General features: G+C 44.7%; 2 protein-coding genes across 2 annotated transcripts; one reads left to right on the top strand and one right to left on the bottom strand.

Moving 5' to 3' along the window:
* Positions 1–6,095: 6,095 nt before the first annotated feature.
* Positions 6,096–13,212, top strand: RBP3 (retinol binding protein 3; the record flags this gene model as incomplete). Its single annotated transcript, XM_083361313.1, has 4 exons — positions 6,096–9,110; positions 10,159–10,349; positions 11,816–11,961; positions 12,887–13,212. 4 exons carry the CDS (start codon positions 6,096–6,098, stop codon positions 13,210–13,212), a joined length of 3,678 nt encoding a protein of 1,225 aa, XP_083217439.1.
* Positions 13,213–15,889: 2,677 nt separating this feature from the next.
* ZNF488 (zinc finger protein 488) lies at positions 15,890–16,861 on the bottom strand (the record flags this gene model as incomplete). Its single annotated transcript, XM_083362831.1, has 1 exon — positions 15,890–16,861. One exon carries the CDS (start codon positions 16,859–16,861, stop codon positions 15,890–15,892), a length of 972 nt encoding a protein of 323 aa, XP_083218957.1.
* Positions 16,862–20,787: the final 3,926 nt, after the last annotated feature.

Raw genomic sequence — 20,787 nt, forward strand, 5'->3', positions numbered from 1 at the left:
TCTCTCTAGGACCCACTCCTCTTCACTGACACGCAGGGAGCTCTCCATCTCTTGCCTCCATTCAGGTTGGTGGCCGCCCTGCCTCAGGGTCACTTTCCTCAATGCCTTTTCCCACTCACTTTTCCTTCCAATGCCCATCAACCACTGCGGTTTGCGGTCATGCGTCTTTGCCACCTCTTCCCCGGAGGAATCTGATGCTTCAGCTTCCGACCGTTGGTGCGGTTTCGGTTGGGGAGAAAACTCCCTTTCCATGGGGTTTTCCTCCTGCCTTGCTTTGTCGTTAGACATTGTATTTTTTGCAAAGTCCCCCGGTAAGGGTTTTCCTTCCAGGTTGACTCTTACTGCAGATCCTGTCTAATGTCAGGATCCACCCCCATCCACGTCTTAGGAAAGAAAAACTCTTGGAGACAGAATTGTCCAAAAGGAACTTTTACTAAAACATGATGGCTAGTGGGAAATCTAGACAGGATCTGAAAACTGTGTTACAGGTTGGTACTTTTAAAGTGTCCCCGAGTGAAACCCCTTCCCCTCAGTCCATTTGGTCAGTCCCGGATCAATAAAGGTTTCCTTCCTCCCTTTCAGATTCTAATCAGAGATACAAACCAGATCTCTCCCCCCCTCCCTTTCTTTGTTCTTCTCAGTGCAAAGGTTCTTCCCCTGGTCTAATGACAGCCTCCAGGCAGGCTGAAATAAACACCCTTGCAACAAATGGATAAGGATAGCCAATTAACATCTTTTCTTCTCCTCCGTGGGAATGGCAGAATCCAGTGAGGGATTTTAGAACATACAGATAGAGTTTTATGAATGGGATATAAATGGATTCTGACAGGTGGTGGGTTAAACCTATTATGTCCTAAAGGTCATGTCCTGCTTCCCTGGGGCTGGGGCTGATGGCTATGTCCTGTGTTGGATTTTTTTGGGTGAGGTGTTGTTAGTTCTAGGGATCTTTGTCTTTCTAATCCCATCAGCTCCAAGCTTCCTGGCTCCAGTCTTTCTGAAAGGATTATCAGATCTGCATTTCTACAGACCTGGCTTCTGCTTGTGGCAGAGAGACTTGGGCTTGCTTGCTTTTGGGTAAATATAATATTCTGCCTTTTTAATATCCCCCCAAATATTTCCTTCTTGGGGAGGGGCTGACTCCCCACATGATCTTTCCCAAATGTGGAGTTGTGCACTTCTCTCAACTCTTTTTGTTTGTTTTTGTTGAAAAGTAACCATTATAGCTACATTTTTGACCAGCTGTAGTTCTATAACTTTTCTTTCCTGAATCGTCACTTCTTATTCTGAAAAAAGGATCGATTAGTCAACCTATTTTTTATTTTAGAAGTAAATTTTAAACTTACTCTTAAAATAGTTGAGAATAATCATGGAAAATTTGTATTTAAAAATCAGCACTCCTCAATCAATCAATCTTTATTATGTCCATAAATAACTAGATAGACACACCCACATATACACACACATACAAATATATGTTGGTAATTATAAAAAAGTAAAATAAAAAAATGAATACAGTTCTTCAGTGACAAGGAAAGGCGTATGTTCGGCAGGAGGCTGAGCAACCCAGCGGAATCCTGGTGGGGCCGGAGGAGCCACGAAGAGAAGAGGAGGCCCCTTCTCGCTCGGGAATTTCTTCACAATGGGATCCACAAAAGACCCCCAGGATTCCCCAAAGGGGAAACTGTTAGATGTTTAGTGCCAGCCATGGCAGTTACCCAAAAGGGTCATCAGATGGAGGCAAAGAGGCTTCTTTGCTTCCACTGATGAGCCGAGGGTCTCAGACCCCTACAGCCCCATTGGCGAGAGAGTTTTATGGTCAGGGAGGGACCAAGACCCCCCATAAATACCTCTGCACGAGGGGCTGCTCTTTCTCCTAGCTTCTAGTTCTTGTTCTGTTCCAGTTATGCTACGCTAGCTTGCTTTCTTTTCTTTTGTTCTCTCTCACATGCAGGCATGAATGCCTTCATGCCAAGTAATTCTTTCTCTTTAATCTATCATTGAATAAACTTCATATGATTGCATCTCTGTGTGATGCCTTTTCACTTGGAAGCACCTTAACGATCCATCGACCTCGTGAAACCATCTCACAGAAACTGCGTTCCTCCACAAAGGGCAGGCATGGATCAGGGGTTGTTTATTTTTCGAAACGCAATTGCCCTTCCCTCCGCACACTTTCTGCCCAATCCTCATCTCTAACCCGAGGCAAGGGGATTTTGCTTTCCCTTCACCAACTCCCAGTGGTGCCCACCGACTCAATTCAGCAGCCCCAGGAGGCAGGGCTGCTTTTTTCCCTAGGTGGAACCGCTCAGGCGGGCTCCCACTGGCTCCCGTACTTAGGGTAAGCGTTTCATGATTAACTGGGGCCATGAAATCAGCAGATGGAGGGATGAGTCAATTAGGATTTCTTTCTCTTGCGTTACAGGCAAAGGACTTCTCGTGCTGTTACATCTCCCTAAAAGCAAATCACGTTCCCACACCCACCTACGGCCCTCCAGCCAGAATGGTTGTGATTCCTTCTTTCTACCTCTTTCTATCACTAGGAAAAGAGTCCAAGACAAATGAAATAATTCCAATGGTTTCATTCTGTCAAGATCTATTTCTCTTGAAACAGCAGCCATATGTTCAGGGGTGGTATTACAAGTAAATCCTAACTGATTACAGTTACGAAGATCAAAGTCACCTCAGCATTTAGCAGCATTCTGGGGATAGTGCAGAGTACAGCCAGGAGCAGTGAGAATAACAAGAGGTTTCAGCTAAATCATAAAATGCTATTTCTTAGTCTTTTTTTAGTGCTGCTTTGGCCTGAGAGGGAATGACGTCCCCGGAACAAGCGCAGGTGAAGAAGGGCTGGTCCATTGCAAACCACTTGGGCCAAGAAGAGGCCCCACCCAGAGTCTTTCTTCGCCCCAGGATTAAGCACCGTGAGGGCTTCTGTGCCTTTAGAGCAGGACGGGTTTTTTTTATCACCAAAGCCCTGAGCTCTGCTCTTCTGACATTTATCTCACCAAACTTTTCATTTATTTGTTTGTTTATTGGCTTCTAAAAAAAAAAGAAAACAGAAGACCAAACAGAATCGATGGATAAACTGGGTTTTAAGATTGAAAGTAAAATATCTGGGTATCTTTATGACAAATACAAATTGTATGTTATTTCAAAATAACTATAATAAGACATGGAAAGAAATTATAAAGATTTTTGTGATAGCGGAGAATATCTTTAGCTCAGGTGGAGGATGAAGGTGGAGGTTTGTTTTCTGAGCTTGTCCTTCCGATCGTTTTGTTACCAGGCTGAGCAACATCTTCAGCGGAGTTTAGGGTGTGTCGGTGTTGTTGTTTTTCCTTTTTTTTTTAGTCCCATTTATATCCCGTCCTTCTCCGAAGACTCAGGGCAGCTTACAATCTAAGAAGCACAAATCAATGTGCTTAGCAATAGCCTTCATTCTATGTATATGCCTGCTTATCAGGGCTTTCGTCCCCCCCCCAGCGGCATTATTACAAAGTAAGCTTATTGCCCCCAACAATCTGGGTCCTCATTTTACCTACCTCGGAAGGATGGAAGGCTGAGTCAACCTTGAGCCTGGTGGGACTCGAACCTGCACTAATTGCAGGCAGCTGGTGTTACTTAAGGAGGCATTAGCCCACTGCTCCACCAAGGCTCTGCTACTTTATCATTATCATCACCATTGTCTATCCTTTGCAGGATGAAGGCCTCTTCTGCATGTTTCCAACCAATATGGTCCTGAGCTTCCTTTTGCCAGTTGGGCCCACCATGTTTCGCTGCTGTCATCGCTCCATCTTGTTTTAGGTCTCTTTCGTGGAGGCTTTTGATCAACTGGGTTCCGTTCCAGAACCACCTTGGTCCACCTGCCCTCGGTTCTTCTTCCTATGCCACCATTTCAGTTCTTTTACTCTCTTGGATGGCATTGTATACTTTAGTTTGTTCTCTCGTCCATCTTTCTGTCTTGTCTTGTAATGCCGAGCATGTATCTTTCCATGGCTCTTTGCGCCACCTGTAACTTTTGTACCGCTTGTGAGGGTCACGTCCATGGTTCATTGGCATATGTTAGAGCAGGCAGCATTCGTTGATCAAAAACTTTTCAGGCATGGGGGGAGGTTGTTCTTGAAAATTACACTTAGCTTGCCGAATGCCTGCCAACCACATTTAACACACCATTCAATTTCCTTTATTCTATCATCTTCCACTGAGATCCGTGGGCTAAGGTGTATGTAGTGGTCTACTACATCTAGTTTTTCTCCAGATATATTTTTTTTCTTTCTTTGGTGAATTTATGAAACATAACCTGGCTCTTTTTCAGGTTTATTTTTAAGCCAAAGTTTCTTCTGCTTTGTGCAGCTTTGGTATGTGTCTTTGTAACTCTTCTGGGTCTTGTGAGAAGAGAACGACATCATCTGCAAATCTTGTGATTTAAATAGGTGCCATTGATTTTTATTCCAATATTTTGCCCGGTCTAGTTTGCAAAATACTCAAGGCAGGCTGAGAAAAGGATAGGTGATATTGTATCACCTTCTTGTACACCTCGTTCTATGTTGATTTCCACTTTAAGGTCATTAAGGCAAATTGTCACCAATTTTTTTCATATATTGATTTTAATAGGTTTATGTAACCAGTGTCCATGCCCTGGCTGAGCAATGCATTAATATATTGCTTGCTGGAATACTGAATCAAATGCTTTTTATAGCCAATGAAAGCCATGCACAGAGACATGTTGTACTTGTGCCTTTCAATGAGTTGCTGACTAACCTGTATGTGATCTATTGTGCTGCAGCCACTTCTGATCCCTGCCCACTCCTATGGCAATACATCATTTAATGTTCTCAATATTCTTTTTGCTATTATCTTGATGAAAACCTTGTACATGACTAAAAGAAGTCTTATTGGGCAATAATTCTTTAAATCATCTTGGGCCTCTTTCTTGTATATTAGAATCACTTCAGCATTTTCCCAAGCATTTGGATATTTTTTCTTCTCTGAGGCATCTTGAGTATAGTTTTGCCAGTATCTTGTGTAAAGTGTGACCACCAGCTTTCAGCATTTCAAACGTAACACTGAAGATTTTTCATTTTTCACTGATTTTATGGCACTTGATATCCACTAGGATATCTGGCATTTCCTCTTTTGAGTAATTTTGATCTTTGTATAGCTCTGAATAGAATTTTCCAATTATTTCTAACATTTCCTGTCTTGTTCTACACACAGAGCCATCTTCACATTTTAATACAAGAACCTTTTTTCTTATATTTATAACCCCTTATAAGCAGAAGAAAACCCATACTGACATTCCCTAAATTCTGCTGAAGATGTTACCTAGTCTGGTAATGAAACATTTGAAAACCAACTCATAAACTCACAGAACGAACCTCCACTCTTATAAAGATGTGTTAAGATGGTTTACAATTGTCACAAATGAAGAGAATTTCAGTGACAAAGATGAATGTCCTATACAGAATGTTTTCATTTTAGACAATATCGGTCTGAACATTCTTTTTGTTGTTGCGGCTACCAGCATTACTAAACAAGGCACTACAAGGGCTCTTTTATGTCAGTGGAACATAAACATTGTTAATTATTTTAAACTGCTAACAACACATTCATTTTAATATAGAAGTCAGATTTCAACAGCTTACTGAAACGTTCCAACAACCTAATTGTATTTATTTTTTGTTTACTGTATCCAGTTACTCGAGTTATTTAAAATCAAGTACAGTCTGATCCAGATTCTAGTAGACAACATCTGATTCAGAAATTAGTGAACTGCAGCATTATGAAAACATAATAAGTGGCCAAATCACAATTTCTTTACAGAAGGCTGTTGCAGTGGTTTCATAAGGTGATTGCTGTACTACAGAACAAAGCTGCACCCTGATACATGTCCTCCAATTTAATAAGATTAAAGACTTAGAACTAGATTTAAAGATTAGTGTCAGCTAAAATGCATATTCTGTCTCTCTGATTTAATATTCACTTCTGAGACCAAGTAGGAAGAACCTGCATTTCTCACAGTCTGTAAATCATTTTGAATTCATCTGCACTTTTCTAACAGCATGAAAATAATAAGAAGAAATGTATTGTTTGGAATGGCACTTATATTTGGTAGCATCCATGTTGAGAGTGTCTCACATTCCATCCTTGTACTGGATATGGCCAAGATTCTGTTGGATAATTATTGTTTTCCAGAAAATCTGGTGGGGATGCAGGAAGCCATTGAACAAGCCATCAAGAGTGGGGAGACTTTGGATATCTCAGATCCTAAAATCTTGGCAACAGCTCTGACAGCTGGACTTCAAGGAACTTTGAATGATCCACGGCTGGTAGTATCTTACGAGGCTTTGGCTGCTTCAGTCCCTGAGAAAGAAGTGGATGCTTCTCTACCATTAGAAGCACTTTTAGAGGTTATCCAGCACACAGTCAAATCTGAAGTGCTGGGTGACAATGTAGGCTACTTAAGAATAGATTACATCATCGGGGAGAACATTGTGCAGCAAATTGGTGCTTTCCTGGTAGAAAAGATGTGGAAGCCCTTGATGGAGACATCAGCTCTGGTCTTAGATCTGCGTTACACCACTGGAGGGAAGATATCGGGCCTTCCATTTGTTATCTCCTATTTGTATGATGAGGACAAACTGCTGCACGTGGACACTGTCTACAACCGGCCTTCTAATAGCACTGTGGAAATCTGGACCTTTCCGAAAGTGCTGGGCATGAGATACGGTAAGAACAAGGAAATCATTTTGCTGACCAGTAAACATACCTCTGGGGTGGCCGAAGATGTGGCTTATATCCTCCAGCAAATGCACAGAGCCATCATAGTGGGTGAAAGGACAGCAGGAGGCTCCTTGGACCTCCGGAAATTGCAGATTGGGGCTTCCCAGTTCTACATGACTGTTCCTGTGTCATGTTCCGTGAGCCCCTTAAGTGGCGGTGGCCAGAGCTGGGAACTAAGTGGGGTGATGCCAAGCATCGCCGTTCCAGCGGAGCGAGCCCTGGGTGATGCTCTGGCGATTCTGTCCTTTCGCAAAGCGATTCCTGACAGCATCAGTCACTTGATGCACATCTTGCAGAACAATTACTCAATAGTTGAACAGGTTCCAGCTTTACTTCAGCAACTCTCTGCATTTGATTATTCAGCCATCCTGTCAGAAACAGATCTCGCTTTCAAACTAAATACAGAATTGCAAAGCATATCCAAAGACCCACGACTTTTCTTGTGGACTACCACAACTGGTGAAGCTACAGTTATGGAAGCTGAAGAGCCCATGGACATGAACACAGAGCTGCCGGATGGCGAACAACTCAAACAAATCCTGGCTGCTGTTTTTCAAGTGTCGGTGCTATCTGAAAATGTAGGTTACCTGCGTTTTGATCAATTTCCCGATGCTGGAGTGCTGATCAAGCTGGAGCCCTACATCATCAGTCAAGTCTGGGAACCTTTGCAGGCAACAGATTATTTGATCATTGACCTGCGCTACAACCACGGTGGTCCATTTTCAGATGCTGTACCAGTACTATTATCTTACTTCCAAAATCCCTCTGCTGGTCCTGTGCATTTGTTTACCACCTATAACAGACTCACAAACCAGACCCACATTTACAACAGTAGAGTTGAATTGCTAGGCAAGCCCTATGGGACCCAGCGTGGCATCTATTTACTCACCAGCTATCTCACAGCTACAACGGCAGAGGAGTTTGCCTACCTGATGCAATCCCTGGGCCGGGCTACTCTGATTGGTGAAATTACTGCCGGCAGCCTGGCCCACTCGCACCCCTTCTGCATACTCAGGTTAAAAGAAGAGGACGGCTGCAGCCTCTTTATCAATGTGCCATTTGTCACCTTCATTGATCACCATGGTGAATATTGGCTGGATGGCGAAGTGGTGCCTGATGCCATCGTGCTGGCCGATGAAGCTCTGGAGAAAGCCCGAGAAGTGTTGGCATTCCACAGAGAGATGGGAGCTCTGATTGTGGAGCTTGGGCTGTTGCTTGAAGCTCATTACGCCATACCAGAGGTGGCCACGCGGGCAAGAGGCATATTAAACTCCAAGCTGGCTCAAGGAGGCTATCGCACAGCAGTGGATTTTGAAATGCTTGCCTTGCAGTTGACCAATGACCTTCAAGAAGCTTCTGGGGATCACCAGTTGCATATATCTTACAACCATGTGGAATCTTTCTTACAAGAACAGCTTCCCAATAAGACTCTGACCCCTGAGGAGATCCGCTACATAATTGAGGATCTGTTCAAGGTAGACATTTTGCCTGGCAACGTAGGGTATTTGCGCTTTGACTTGATGGCTGAAGCAGAGACGGTGAAGGCCATTGGACCCCAACTGTTGCATATTTGGGACAAGCTTGTGACCACAGATGCTATGATTGTTGACATGCGCTACAACACAGGCAGTTATTCCACTGCAGTGCCCATCTTTTGTTCCTATTTCTTTGACAGTGAGCCCCAGCAGCACCTTTACACACTCTTTGACCGCAGCACCACTCAAAGCACGGAAGTGTGGACCTTGCCACATCTCTCTGGCAAACGATATGGCTCAGCGAAGGATATATACATCTTAGTTAGCCATGTGAGTGGATCAGCAGCTGAAGCCTTCGCTCGCTCTCTGAAGGATCTCAGTCGAGCCACAGTCATTGGGGAGCCCACATTGGGAGGCTCGCTATCTGCAAATGTTTACCATTTGGGCAACAGCCCCTTATACGCTTCCATCCCCAGCAAAGTGGTGCTGAGCCCCATCACGGGCAAAGTGTGGAGCCTCTCTGGCGTACAGCCACATGTCACCAATCAGGCTTCAGAAGCCATGACTTCCGCCCTGAACATCATTGCTTTGCGCTCCAACCTCCCCAGCATTTTGCAGAGGGTGGGCAAACTGGTGGCTGACAACTACGCTTTTGCTGATGTTGGGGCTACAGTGGCAGACAAACTTTCTGAAGATGCCAAAAAAGACACATACCGGAAGATCAATTGTGAAATGAAACTTGCTGAAAAAATTGCAGCTGACCTAAAAGCTCTTTCTGGAGATAAACACTTGAAAATAACCCATATTCCTGAGGAACCACGCAACCATATTCCAGGGATCATGCCCACGCAAGTAAGTGCCCGTTAACTTGTTTCATTAGCCACTAACATAAAACCTGTGTGAATAGAGTTCTTATTTATATGGATGGGATAAATCCCTTTGAATTTGCCTTAAGAACTGGATTTGTTCAAGTAACACCTCCTAAGTTTCCACTGTAACATCTCAGTTAATATTAGTTTACTGTGTTTGGTTACATTATTTTATTATTGCTTTCCCTGTGTAGCTTTTTTGTTTTTATGTCTTTCATATGTTTAGCAAAATGAAAACTAGGTCAGGCATTTGGAAGCTAAGTTAATCAGGTAAGTATCATAGTGATTTATAGATTTTAATATCATAATTGTATTTATAAATAACTATTTCACTCCATGAATTTTAGTCTCACTTTTACTCCAGTTATAGTATTGACAATAATGCATCTTTTTTTATTTTTTCCTCACACTTATTCACTTACAATATCGAGTGTACGAGTATAATCTTCTAGATCCTGAGCAGGGGTAATCATACTCTGTAGTTTTCTCCTAAGACTCTCATTGTGTTATTAATATTTTGTCTCACAGTTCAAATCTTATCTTTCAACTTGCAGCTTTATTTGTGTTATGCTAATGCTTAACTGAGTTATAAAATGAAATTACAGGTGCACAGTGTAACAGATTTGTATAGTATTACATTTTATTTTTGTTTTTAATCAGTATTCCATTAAAAACAAAATTCTTACTGTAAATATTTTAAAAATTACAAAATAATTTTAACCAACTTGTCCCAGAAGGCCCAGCATGATTAGTTACTGAAAACCATTTCATTAAAATACAGATTAGAAAAGACATTAAATAGATAAACTTTAGTTTGAGTGATTTCCATTTATTTGTTCATTCATTCATTCATTCATTCATTCTTGTCATAGTGCTGTAATGTTGACTAAGGAATGTTAACTAATATGAGTGAAGATTTCAGTCCAGATCACCCAAACTCTCTGTTTGCAAGATGTGATTGTAATGCAAGGTGGATTCTCATATTTCTCATGTATTCTTGAAAATTACTTATTTTTTTAAAAAAATTTCAGATTCTTTCCCCAGAAATGTTAGAAGACCGCATTAAGTTTTCTTTCCAAACCAAAGTGTTCGAGAATAACATTGGTTACCTCAGATTTGATACGTTTTGGGACAGTGACCTTTGGCCTCGGTTCTCTGAGCTGATGGTGGAAAATGTCTGGAAGAAGGTGGTCCACACGGAAGCACTAATCCTTGACATGAGGTAAACCATCCTCCCTAAGCAGAATAAGCAATGAAGATAAAACTTTTGAAATATATGCTTTGCTGCAAAGGTACTTGTCAAATTCCTGGGCCCAACATAATTGCAGTCTATGCTGAGAGGCCATCACTGACCAGATTATGAGCTGTGTATTCCTTGCAAGAGGAATCTACCCTTTGAGATAAATGCATGGATGGAGGTTGGGTATTGGGATGGAGGTCATAATATCAATACACCCCAAATTTGACCTCTTGGGGTCTATCCAAAAATACGTGTGATCGAGGTACAGAACCTCCAATCTCTTGAATTTAAAATAAATCAGTGGGAAGATGCAGCAATGTTTTCCTCGGTGCAGTTGCGGCCCTTCACAAAGCACAAACCCTGCACAATCAGGATATCTGATGTTACAGCTGGTTTCTAGAAAGCCTTTTTATCAATATAAAGCAGGTTGAATGGCGGGAGCCACGTCTCCTTCGATGCCTTCTTTCTGGGCCCATGAAAAGCGCTGCAGCCTCAGCCTGCCTTATCAGAAGGTCTTGATATTTTCTCGTAAGGACGTTGCAGCAGTTCAGAACCACTAGGGACCCTTTGGGCTCCCATGGCTTCAGCTAAAATCTGACAATTTATTTCTCCAAAAGCAATATTTGAATAATAAAACTAATTACTTTTTATTAAGTGATGTGGTTCTGCAGAGCTTCTAGATAGATCAAAAAGTCTTGCTTTGTCCTGCGTTACAGATTTCTAAATCTTTCTAGTGTATCTGTGGCTTGATGAATTTTTTACATACATAAACAGGCATTTAAAAAAGAATCAGACAAAACAGAAGAACAGGAACGGGGAAGTGTGATGCAAACAGCTATTTTCTCTTTTAACTGGAGTTGGGTTATGAGATCCGGGCTCGAAAAATTCATATGACTGTTATATGGAGCCTTGGTGGATCAGTGGGCTAATGCCTCCTTAAGTAACACCAGCTGCCTGCAATTAGTGCAGGTTCGAGTCCCACCAGGCTCAAGGTTGACTCAGCCTTCCATCCTTCCCAGGTAGGTAAAATGAGGACCCAGATTGTTGGGGGCAATTAAGCTGACTTTGTAATAATGCCGCTTGGGGTGTGTGTGAAAGCCCTAACAAGCAGGCATATACATAGAATGAAGGCTACTGCTAAGCTTGTAAGCCGCCCTGAGTCTTCGGAGAAGGGCGGGATATAAATGGAATTAAAATAAATAAATAAAAAAAATAAATATGGAATCATAGTTAGAAATTTTCTGTCTGTTAGGGATTGTTATGGCTGCCACTTAGGGCAGTCAGGATGGTTTTGCTCTTTCTTCTGAGCATTTCAAGATATAATTGTGGATCATTTTCAGACTGCTTCGGGGGGATCAGAGACTAGAAGTTGTGGTAAGGTAGGGTTGCCTAACGTCAGGTTTCCTCATCAGTGCCTACTTCCCAAAATGTCTTTCACGCCTAACCAGGTACAACACCGGAGCGGGGCCCGTCTCCTCTGTGGCAACTCTGTGCTCTTACTTCTTCGATGAAGGACATCCAGTTCTACTGGACAAAGTCTACAACAGACCCAATAATACTCCCAGTGACCTTTGGACTCTTTCCCAACTTTTAGGTAACAACATTTAAAGTTGTGAATGTCACTATTTCTCTTTACTTACTGCACATTGTAGCTAAAGGTAGCATTTCAATCTATTAAACTATTGCAGACATGGGTCATGGGCTGGCATAACCCCAGAGCAAAATCACTGAGGGGCACAGAGACACAAAGCCAGCTTAGCCACATCTAAGCACCAGATCCCTAGAATAGGGGTCCCCAACCCCTCGTCTGTGGACCGGTACTGGTCCGCAGCATGCCAGCAACCGGTCCACACAAACAAGCAAAGCCCCATCTGCAGGATGCAGGCAGCACACAAAACCACACACTCTCCGGTCCATGGAAAAACCTTTCTCCACGGAACCGGTCCCTGATGCACAAAAGGTTGGGGACCTCTGCCCTAGAAGCGGCACCCGCCATGTGAGGCAGGGCCCAAGGTGCAGACTATGGAGAGAAGCCTCAGAGACAGTCCGACACATAGTGGCCGGGTGTCAGATGAATTGCAGTTAAGTGAATCATGTGGTCGTTAAGCGAATCTGGCTCCACTTCACTTGTCAGAAGACAGCTGGAAAAGTAGCAAATGGGGATCGCACAACCCCAGGATCACGTGACGCCTATCCCAGATGCACTCTGGTTGCCAAGTGACCAAATTTTGATTATATCATCATGGGGATGCTGTGATAGTCGTAAAGGAGAAGAACGGTTGTCACTTTTTTCAGTGACATTGTAACTTTGAACAGTCACTAAACAAATGGTTCTAACTTGAGAACTCACACACACACAAACACACACACACACTGTGCGGTATGCATAACATCAATTACAGTATTTATTCTCATTCTACAAAGTCATAGAGGGATATTAATTTTAATACGGGTTCTGATCAAATTTACTGTCTAGTGAGACTGTTGTGATTTTCTGCATCTTCTCCTGTCTCTTCAAGGTCAGAGGTACGGCTCTGGGAAGAGCGTGGTCATTCTCACCAGCTCTGCGACTGCTGGGACTGCTGAACAATTTGTGTCCATCATGAAGAGGCTGGGCAGAGCCTTGATCATCGGACAAAGGACCAGTGGGGGTTGCCTCCTTCCTCAGACGTTTCATGTGGATGGGACTGGCCTCTATGTCACCATCCCAACTTCTAGATCCACCATTTCTGCTGAGGACTCTTGGGAGGGTGTCGGAGTGGATCCTCACGTGGCGGTTCCCATTGAGAAATCCCTCATCCAAGCCAAAGAGATTCTTGTTTCCCACCTCCATAGTCTGAGTTAGATTAGCAGATCAAACCAGGAGTTTGCCTGAAGGCAAAAGGGCATCCAGTTCCCTTCCCTTGAGACTGAATTTTGGCCTTGTAAATTCATGCCAGACATCACATCATTCTAGGTCTTCTAAAATAGTTAAAATATAGAAGGTGAAAGAGGAAAGCAAGAAGTATTAATCCATCCTCCTAATTCCAGACTGTATTTCAGAAATCCCCAATCCCTAGAATATATATTTTTTTAAGTTTTAAAGAAAAGATACAAAGTAACAAAAACTAATATGGAATAAAAAGAAAGAAAAGACAAATGTGCAGGAAAAAAGAAAAAGGAATAGAAAGAGGCAGCTTCTGATTCTCTTTGCAGCAAATACAAATATGGTTACATAGTTATCTCTAGTTGTAAAAAAAACTAACTTTATCTTTTTTTTCCTAATCCTCAAAGTCACCAATCACAGGTGCATTTTTTCCTGTGTCATGCAAAACCTCCATCGGGTGTCCAATCAGCCATAAATGCAGATGTGGTCTTTTCTCTGAACCAGGAAGTCAATTTAGCCATCTCTGAAAGTCCTGTTGTCTTCACTGACTGTTCCTTCCTTAAGGGATAGTGCTGAAACTGTCCACTTTTGAGCATATAATAATCTCACTGCCGTTGGCACTCTTTTTTTTCTAGCTGTGTATCCATTAGTTCCAAAAATAAAAGTCTCTGGTTTCAACTGTACTTTTAAAATCTTCTGAATTAGCCTATGTGTTTGCATCCTTTCGGGGGGGGGCGGGTTGAGGGGGTTGTTTCCATGTCCACCAGACATGATAAAATGGGCCTACAGGCTATTCACATTTCCAGCATAAATCTGAAGTACCGTTATAGATTCTAGACAATTTATTTGGTGTCATATACAAATGGTACATCATTTTGTAGAAATTCTCTTTAAGACCAGAATATAATGTAAATTTCAATCCTTATATTTTCCCATTGATCCATTTGTATACTGTAACCAAACTTTTAAGTCCATTTTATCATATATTTCTTTTTCTGTCTCAAATTTCAACAAAAGTTTACACATTTTAGGAATAACATGTTCATTATTTGTACATAACTGTCAGCCTAATCTCTGCTTTCTAGCCTGATGCTTAGTGCAATATATATTTATATATAGTACAATATATATTTATATATAAAAGGTAAAGGTAAAGGTTCCCCCGCACATGCGTGCTAGTCGTTTCCGACTCTAGGGGCCAGTGCTAATCTCCGTTTCAAAGCCGAAGAGCCAGTGCTTGTCAGAGGACGTCTCCGTGGTCATGTGGCTGGCATGACTGGATGCCAAAGATGCACGGAACGCTGTTACCTTCCCACCGTAGTGGTCCCTATTTTTCTACTTGCATTTTTACGTGCTTTCGAACTGCTAGGTTGGCAGGAGCTGGGACGAGTAACAGGTGCTCACTCTGTTACACGGCACTTGGGATTTGACCCGCCAAACTGCCAACCTTCTGATCGACAGGCTCAGCATCCTAACCCACTGAGCCACCGCATCCCTACATATTTATATATAGTGCAATATAAATGGTGTAATATACCTATTTTTGTAATGAACAAAATTGTCGGTGTATCTTCAAAAGACTTTGGACTAAATGGAGTAATTCTTTGCCTGCCATGCCTCAGAACAGATGTCAGTTACAAAAGATAAAATGCAAATAAAAGCACATTATAATAGAATACCTATTATAATAGTTGTACAATTTTGTTTCAGACTTCTGATAGAACAAATAACTTTACAATCTCGATAGTGGAAAAATATATGGAACAAAACCATGTTTACAGTATATTTAGAATATTGATACCCAACCCAGTTCTTAAATATAACTTGAGGGGGCAAAATTGCTGTCTGAAATTGGTACTTGGAGGCAAGCTGTCACCCATTCAAAGATAATCTTGACCTTTATGCCACTCATGCTATCCATAATCCACAATGTGATGTGGCTGAAAAATTAGACACCTGTTGGGAGTGGTTTAATTTGGACTCCTGCACTGAATTGCACGCCCTAAATAGATGCCTCCTGCTTCTCTTATTCTCATCACTGCGCCCTCTTTCGAAAGCTTGCAGACAATTTGTGGGTGTGAACTGGGAAGTGACACTTCCATCCTCACCTATTCAGTCCAGATTGAGATAGCCCCCCCGCCCCCCTTGTTTCTGCCTGGTGCAGCTCTGTGACACAGCTGAAGAAGAGTGTTTTATCACACCAGTAAAATGATATGGATTTGCTCTGATGGTCATCAGGAGTCAAGCTTAACTGAAAAGAAATTTTATCCTTTACTTCCATCCTAGGGAAGAATTTCATTCCACAATGGCTCCGGTATTAAAAAAAAGTTGCTGCTTCAAATTACTAAAGAAATAAATTATCAAAATTTTCATAGTTTAGGTTGAATAAAATGGATCTTCAGAAAGCAAAACTTTTCTCTTTACATTTCACTGTTTATTTCCTTATAAGTGTATTTGCAGAGTTTCATTTTCAGAACTGGAGCTATCTGGAGCTCCTGTGATTACATTACTTCTGAACGCTTCTACAACAGACTGCCTTTTGAAGATTCTGGTTAAATGCAGTGAAACCACAACGGAATTCAACCAACACGTGCACACAAACATATCCAACAAGCAGACATCCATTACATTACAGCCATTACATTACAGCTGCAAGCTAGTTGTGAGAAGTCATGTGCCGAGATAAATGATGCCTTTCTCGAAAATATTCCTGGCAAACAGGACAGGAGAGTTTTTCCTCCCGTCTCCTTTTCCTCTGGGATTCTGTCGAGACTTCTGCCTTTTTGTGATGGGAACGCATGTGCAGCACAAGGTCTGATGTCATGCGGAAGGAAAGGCTGCACTTGGCACACCAGTTCTGGGCTGCCACACTGAAAGGGGCAAGAGTGGGAGGCAGCAGAGCCCAAGAGGCAGAGGAAGCAGGGGAGGCCTGCATTGGCTCGCCTGCTTCCTTTGGCCATGGGGCCGAAGAGAAAGCGAACGGGCTGCTCCGGATGGGGTTGGTCGACAGCAGCTGGAAACCGTCTGAATCACTTACCAGGAACCCAGAAGCCAGGCAGCCACTGTACGGTATGAGGTCAGTGGCACCGAGGCATTCCGGCAAGTTATTTGGGCTTCCTTCCTTGACACCCTTCGGAGGTCGAAAAGCAGCTGGAGCCCCTCCATCTTCCCAGCACTTGGCTGGCTTGCTGAAAGCACTTTTGGGTTCCCCAGCAATGCTATTGGGCCACACAACGGAGAAGGCGCTGCCAGGGGAACACTGGACTGCAGCTCTGTCCAAACGAGTCTTCCTATTTCCTTGTTCTGCCTCTTTGGCTTTCTCTACAGACCTCCTCACTTCATTGAACGCGCTCTCCTTCTGCGGCAGCACCTGCTCGACTAACAAGTGCCTCCCGATACCGAACGTCCAGCAGGGCTCCGCGGTTCCTCCATCCTTGATCTCGCAGTACGCTACGTCCTCCTGTAGGCAATTTGCCTTCTCGAACAAGGTAGGTTTCCCGTTCTGACAGCTCTCCATTTCATGGCTGTTCATTCTCCTCCCTTCAAAGGAAGTGACCACTTTAAACTTAAAGTCCCTAGACAAACCGTGGAAATTGGTGGATTGTTCCATAAATCTGCTTTTTACCATCTTTGGAGGAAAAACTTTTCTTCAGAGCTGAACCCTGTTCTTCAGAAAGCGGAGGAAATGAGCAAGAAGGCACCGGGAGGCTTTCTTGAAATCTGGACAATCGAGTTCTAGAACGAGAGAAATCAAATAAATAATCGATGGAACGGACTCCTGGTTGGGAGAAATTTAGTAACCAAACCAAGAGAGACCCTTGATGACCTAGATCAGACATGTCAAACTCGCGACATCACGTGACGTCGCACAACGTATCGGAACTTTTTCCCATTGCCGGCAAAGGGATGGGCGCGGGCCGGCAGTTTGACACCCCTGACCTAGATTAACATTCTGCTTTGCAAAACCATTAAAACAGCTTCTCCAGAGGCCTTGAGCAAAGGATAAGTACAAACGTTGCTGGGAATTGTTGCAGGGACATGCAGCACTGAATCTAAAACTCCTCACAACGGGAGGGAATGTCTATTTTTATTATTTTTTATTAAACAAATTTACATAGCTGTCCAACACAGACATAGGTGATTCAGGTACAACATTTAAAAAATCTACTGCATAATAAAACAACATAAAAAGAGGGGGGGATTGCGTGGAGCCTTTCCTCACACAACCCCTGTTCCCCTGCAGTTCCAAACACATTCTCAGAATCATATCTAAAGCTCTGCACTAGTGTTGTGTTTCCTCACCTTCTGCCCCATCCTTGAGGGGGAAAATAAAGGAACAGAGGGGAAGATAATGAAATTTGACCACGGATATTAGCAGAAAAGGAAAAACAGAAAACCTTCTGGATTCCTTGGAACTTAGAGCAGCAGGCAATCTGTTGCTGTCAGGATGAATACCAACACTTTTTCAGGAAAAAAAATAATAAATCACAAAAATCACTCAATGCAATGCCCCATCGGACATTTTCTCACCTATGCTGCAGCTTGCCTACATTTCCAGCAAATCCTGTCATAGTCCTTAATTCCTTTCTGGCAGCATCCAAAAAATTATAGGACAATATGTATTTCTATGGCATTCGCATTTCCTTTCCTCTATAGATGAATTTCCAGAAGTGCCTACTGAAGAAGTACACATTCTAAAGAGAGCTTTAAAGAAACAACAAACTTTATTTTATATGTTCAGTTGAAGATAATTTCAGAAATAGTTTTAACATTAATTTATAGTGTAATCCTATCTATATTTTCCCAGAAGTAAAATCAGTTTATTGGGTGTCATACTAACCTTAAATGGTTTTTCCAATAACATATCATAATTTAGCACATTTTCCCAACAATAAAACTTCTACTCTGTTCATGCTTTCTTTTTCAATAATTAGTCCCATTACCTTAACCCATTAATCCTTGCATGTTATTAGACAGAAGCCTAATCAACTTCGATAGGAGGTGAATACTGTAATGAGCATGGTTAAAAAAACTGCAGGAAAACACGTTAACAGTCCAAAAGCACCCAGTAGCTTCTGCTGGACTGTTTTCTACTAATTCCAGTTTTCACGCATCGATGACGTTCGGGTTCAAGAGCAGAATGTCAGCAACTCGTTTTAGTCTTATTATGATTTTATCACGACTTTTTATACAGTATATAATTCAAGGCGGCAAAGATAGCTAACACTCCGGCCCCTTATTTTCTCTACACAACAACCCTGCGAGGCGTGTTGAGCCGAGAGAGGGACCGGCCCAACTAACCCGCGAAGCAGGGCTGCGGGACCGCGAGAGAGGAGCGGCGGAAGCGTTGCCCGAGTCCGGGAGGCGCTCGGCTTCCCCCACGTCCCCCTGCAACCCTCCCCGGCCGAGCGGCTCCTCTCGTACCGCCCCGGCCCTCCTGCGCAGCCCGCAGCCCTCGCGCCCCGCGCCCCACCTCCTCCTCCGGCTGCCCCCGGCCACCCCCCGCCTGCTCGTCCGGCAGGCATGACTTCGCCCGCGCACTACCTGCGGAGGAGAGGCCGCTCCGTCCCGCGCAGGTGGACCCGCCGAGTGCGCAGCCCGGGAGCGCCCGCCACGCGCGGGGGAGTGGAGAGCCGGGCGGGGGGGGGGGGGCGAGCGGGGAGGCAGGGCTCAGCCTGGACTAAACTAGGCGGGGCGCCGCGAGCTTTGCGGGGGGGGGCGAGGGCGAGGGCGGGAGTGCGGACCCCCCGCCCCAGCCCGGCCGAAAGAGGCGCAGCCGGAAGACAGAAACGGGGGGGGGGAGATGGCGGGCTGCCCCCGAGCGGCGCCCCGGGTCGGGAAGCCCCGCGCGGTCCGGCGTCAGCTCGCAGGCAGGACACTTTTGCGGCGGAGCGAGCGCCTCTCCTGGGCTCTGGGGTGCCAGGTGGAGGGGCGGGCCGGGGCCCCGAGAGTCGCCCTGCGGAGCCCCGGGTTCCTCCCAGAGGACCCTCTAAAGTCTCCGCGGCAAATGCCCCGACCCGGAGTAACGGAGCCTCCGGGATCAGCGGCGCTCGGCGGAGCTGCCCTCCAGAAGGGTCCCCGATCCATTGGACGGGTGGCGCCCGCTTCGACGTCTGCTTCGAGCAGACTGTCGCCCGGTGCGTCCGGAAAGCACCAGGATTGCAGTAATTTCTAGCGCTCGGTCGTTCTCTCCCCTCGGCTGCCTAGACCAACCTTTCTCGGGCTGGGAGCGCGAAGATTGTCTGGCGGGGGAATTCTGGAAGTTGAAGGTTTCCCCCCCCCTCCCCGGTCTTAAAGCCTCCTGGGCGAAGGGACGAGGGCTCCTCTCCCGAGCACCGCCTCAGGCTCTCCTCCCTCTGAGCACAGCGCGGACGCCTCCTGGCCGCCGCTTTTCTGCCAGGCGTCCTCCCGCTTTTGTCTCAACCCTCCATTTCAGCCGCTTTTGTTACTGTCCGAACACCCAGCTGCCATGGGGGGGGGGGGGGACCGGCCTCCGTCATAAACCCCCAGAAGCAGCTAGATCTGCTCCGCTCCTTTGGCCCCTTTCGGAGAGCAGCTGCTTGGCTTCCGTCCAGATCTCTGCCGCCACCGCTGCCCGCTGCAGCCCAGCCGTTTGCAAGCGCTCCTCTCTGGCGCGGCGGCGGTGGGGGCAAGCCCGAAAGACGGCAGGTGGGTTCCGCTGGCGGTTTCGTCTCTGGGCCCGTTGCAGGGAGTTTGCGGCTTCCGCTGATCAACAGTTGAACTGGCCCCCATTCTTGGCTGCTGCTGCTGCCGCCTGAAGGTGGGCGTGCCGTCTGGCCCATTCCGAGGGCTGCTTGCTTCTGATCACCGTCGCTGCTGTCCAGTTAGCACCATTTGGAGATGGTTAGCTCCTGGTCGCTTCCTTCCGCTTCAACTCCTATCAACCCAAATGATAACCCAGAATGTGGAGGGGAGGGGAGCACCCACAATGCTTGCAACCTTAACAGTGGCCGAAAGAGCTCTTCAAAGCACCCACCTCCCTGCCCCACTATGCATTAAGAATGGTTTGTTGTGACACTCACTGAGAGGGATAATTAAACCAGGGAGTTCACCAGTTCTTATATCTTGCCCTGGGTTCAAGTTGCAAGAGCAGACATTGAACAGTTTGTTCTTGGGGCATAACCGAGATCAAGCAGGCTTTTCTGATAGCTCGAGGCCCAATGGATGGCTCTGAGCCTTTGGCGGTGCCCATCACTCCGTCTAGTAGTTCTCTCGACATTCTTCCTATCTGGTTGAGAGAATGCAACACAGACAATTTTTTGGAAACAATCAGCAAGCAGCAGAAAAGCCACGGAATCTATCATGTCCTCCCCATGCAACAGGAGCAGCAAAATTAAGCTTGATTATTCTATGAGTTTGTTAATATTTATGTGAGTTTTTATAATTTATTCCCTCCCCTCCTCTCCCTTATATCAACTAAGAGAGTGGAGAAATTCAGATTCTCGCTACCAGGAATCTTTTAGCCCTTCAGGTTTGCTGGCTGGCATTTTCTGGGCTTTTCTGCAAGGATTAGAGGTTGGGGATTTGGTTTGA

Source organism: Vipera ursinii (genome assembly GCF_947247035.1).
Source record: "Vipera ursinii genome assembly, chromosome: 4".
Lineage (NCBI taxonomy): Eukaryota > Metazoa > Chordata > Lepidosauria > Squamata > Viperidae > Vipera > Vipera ursinii.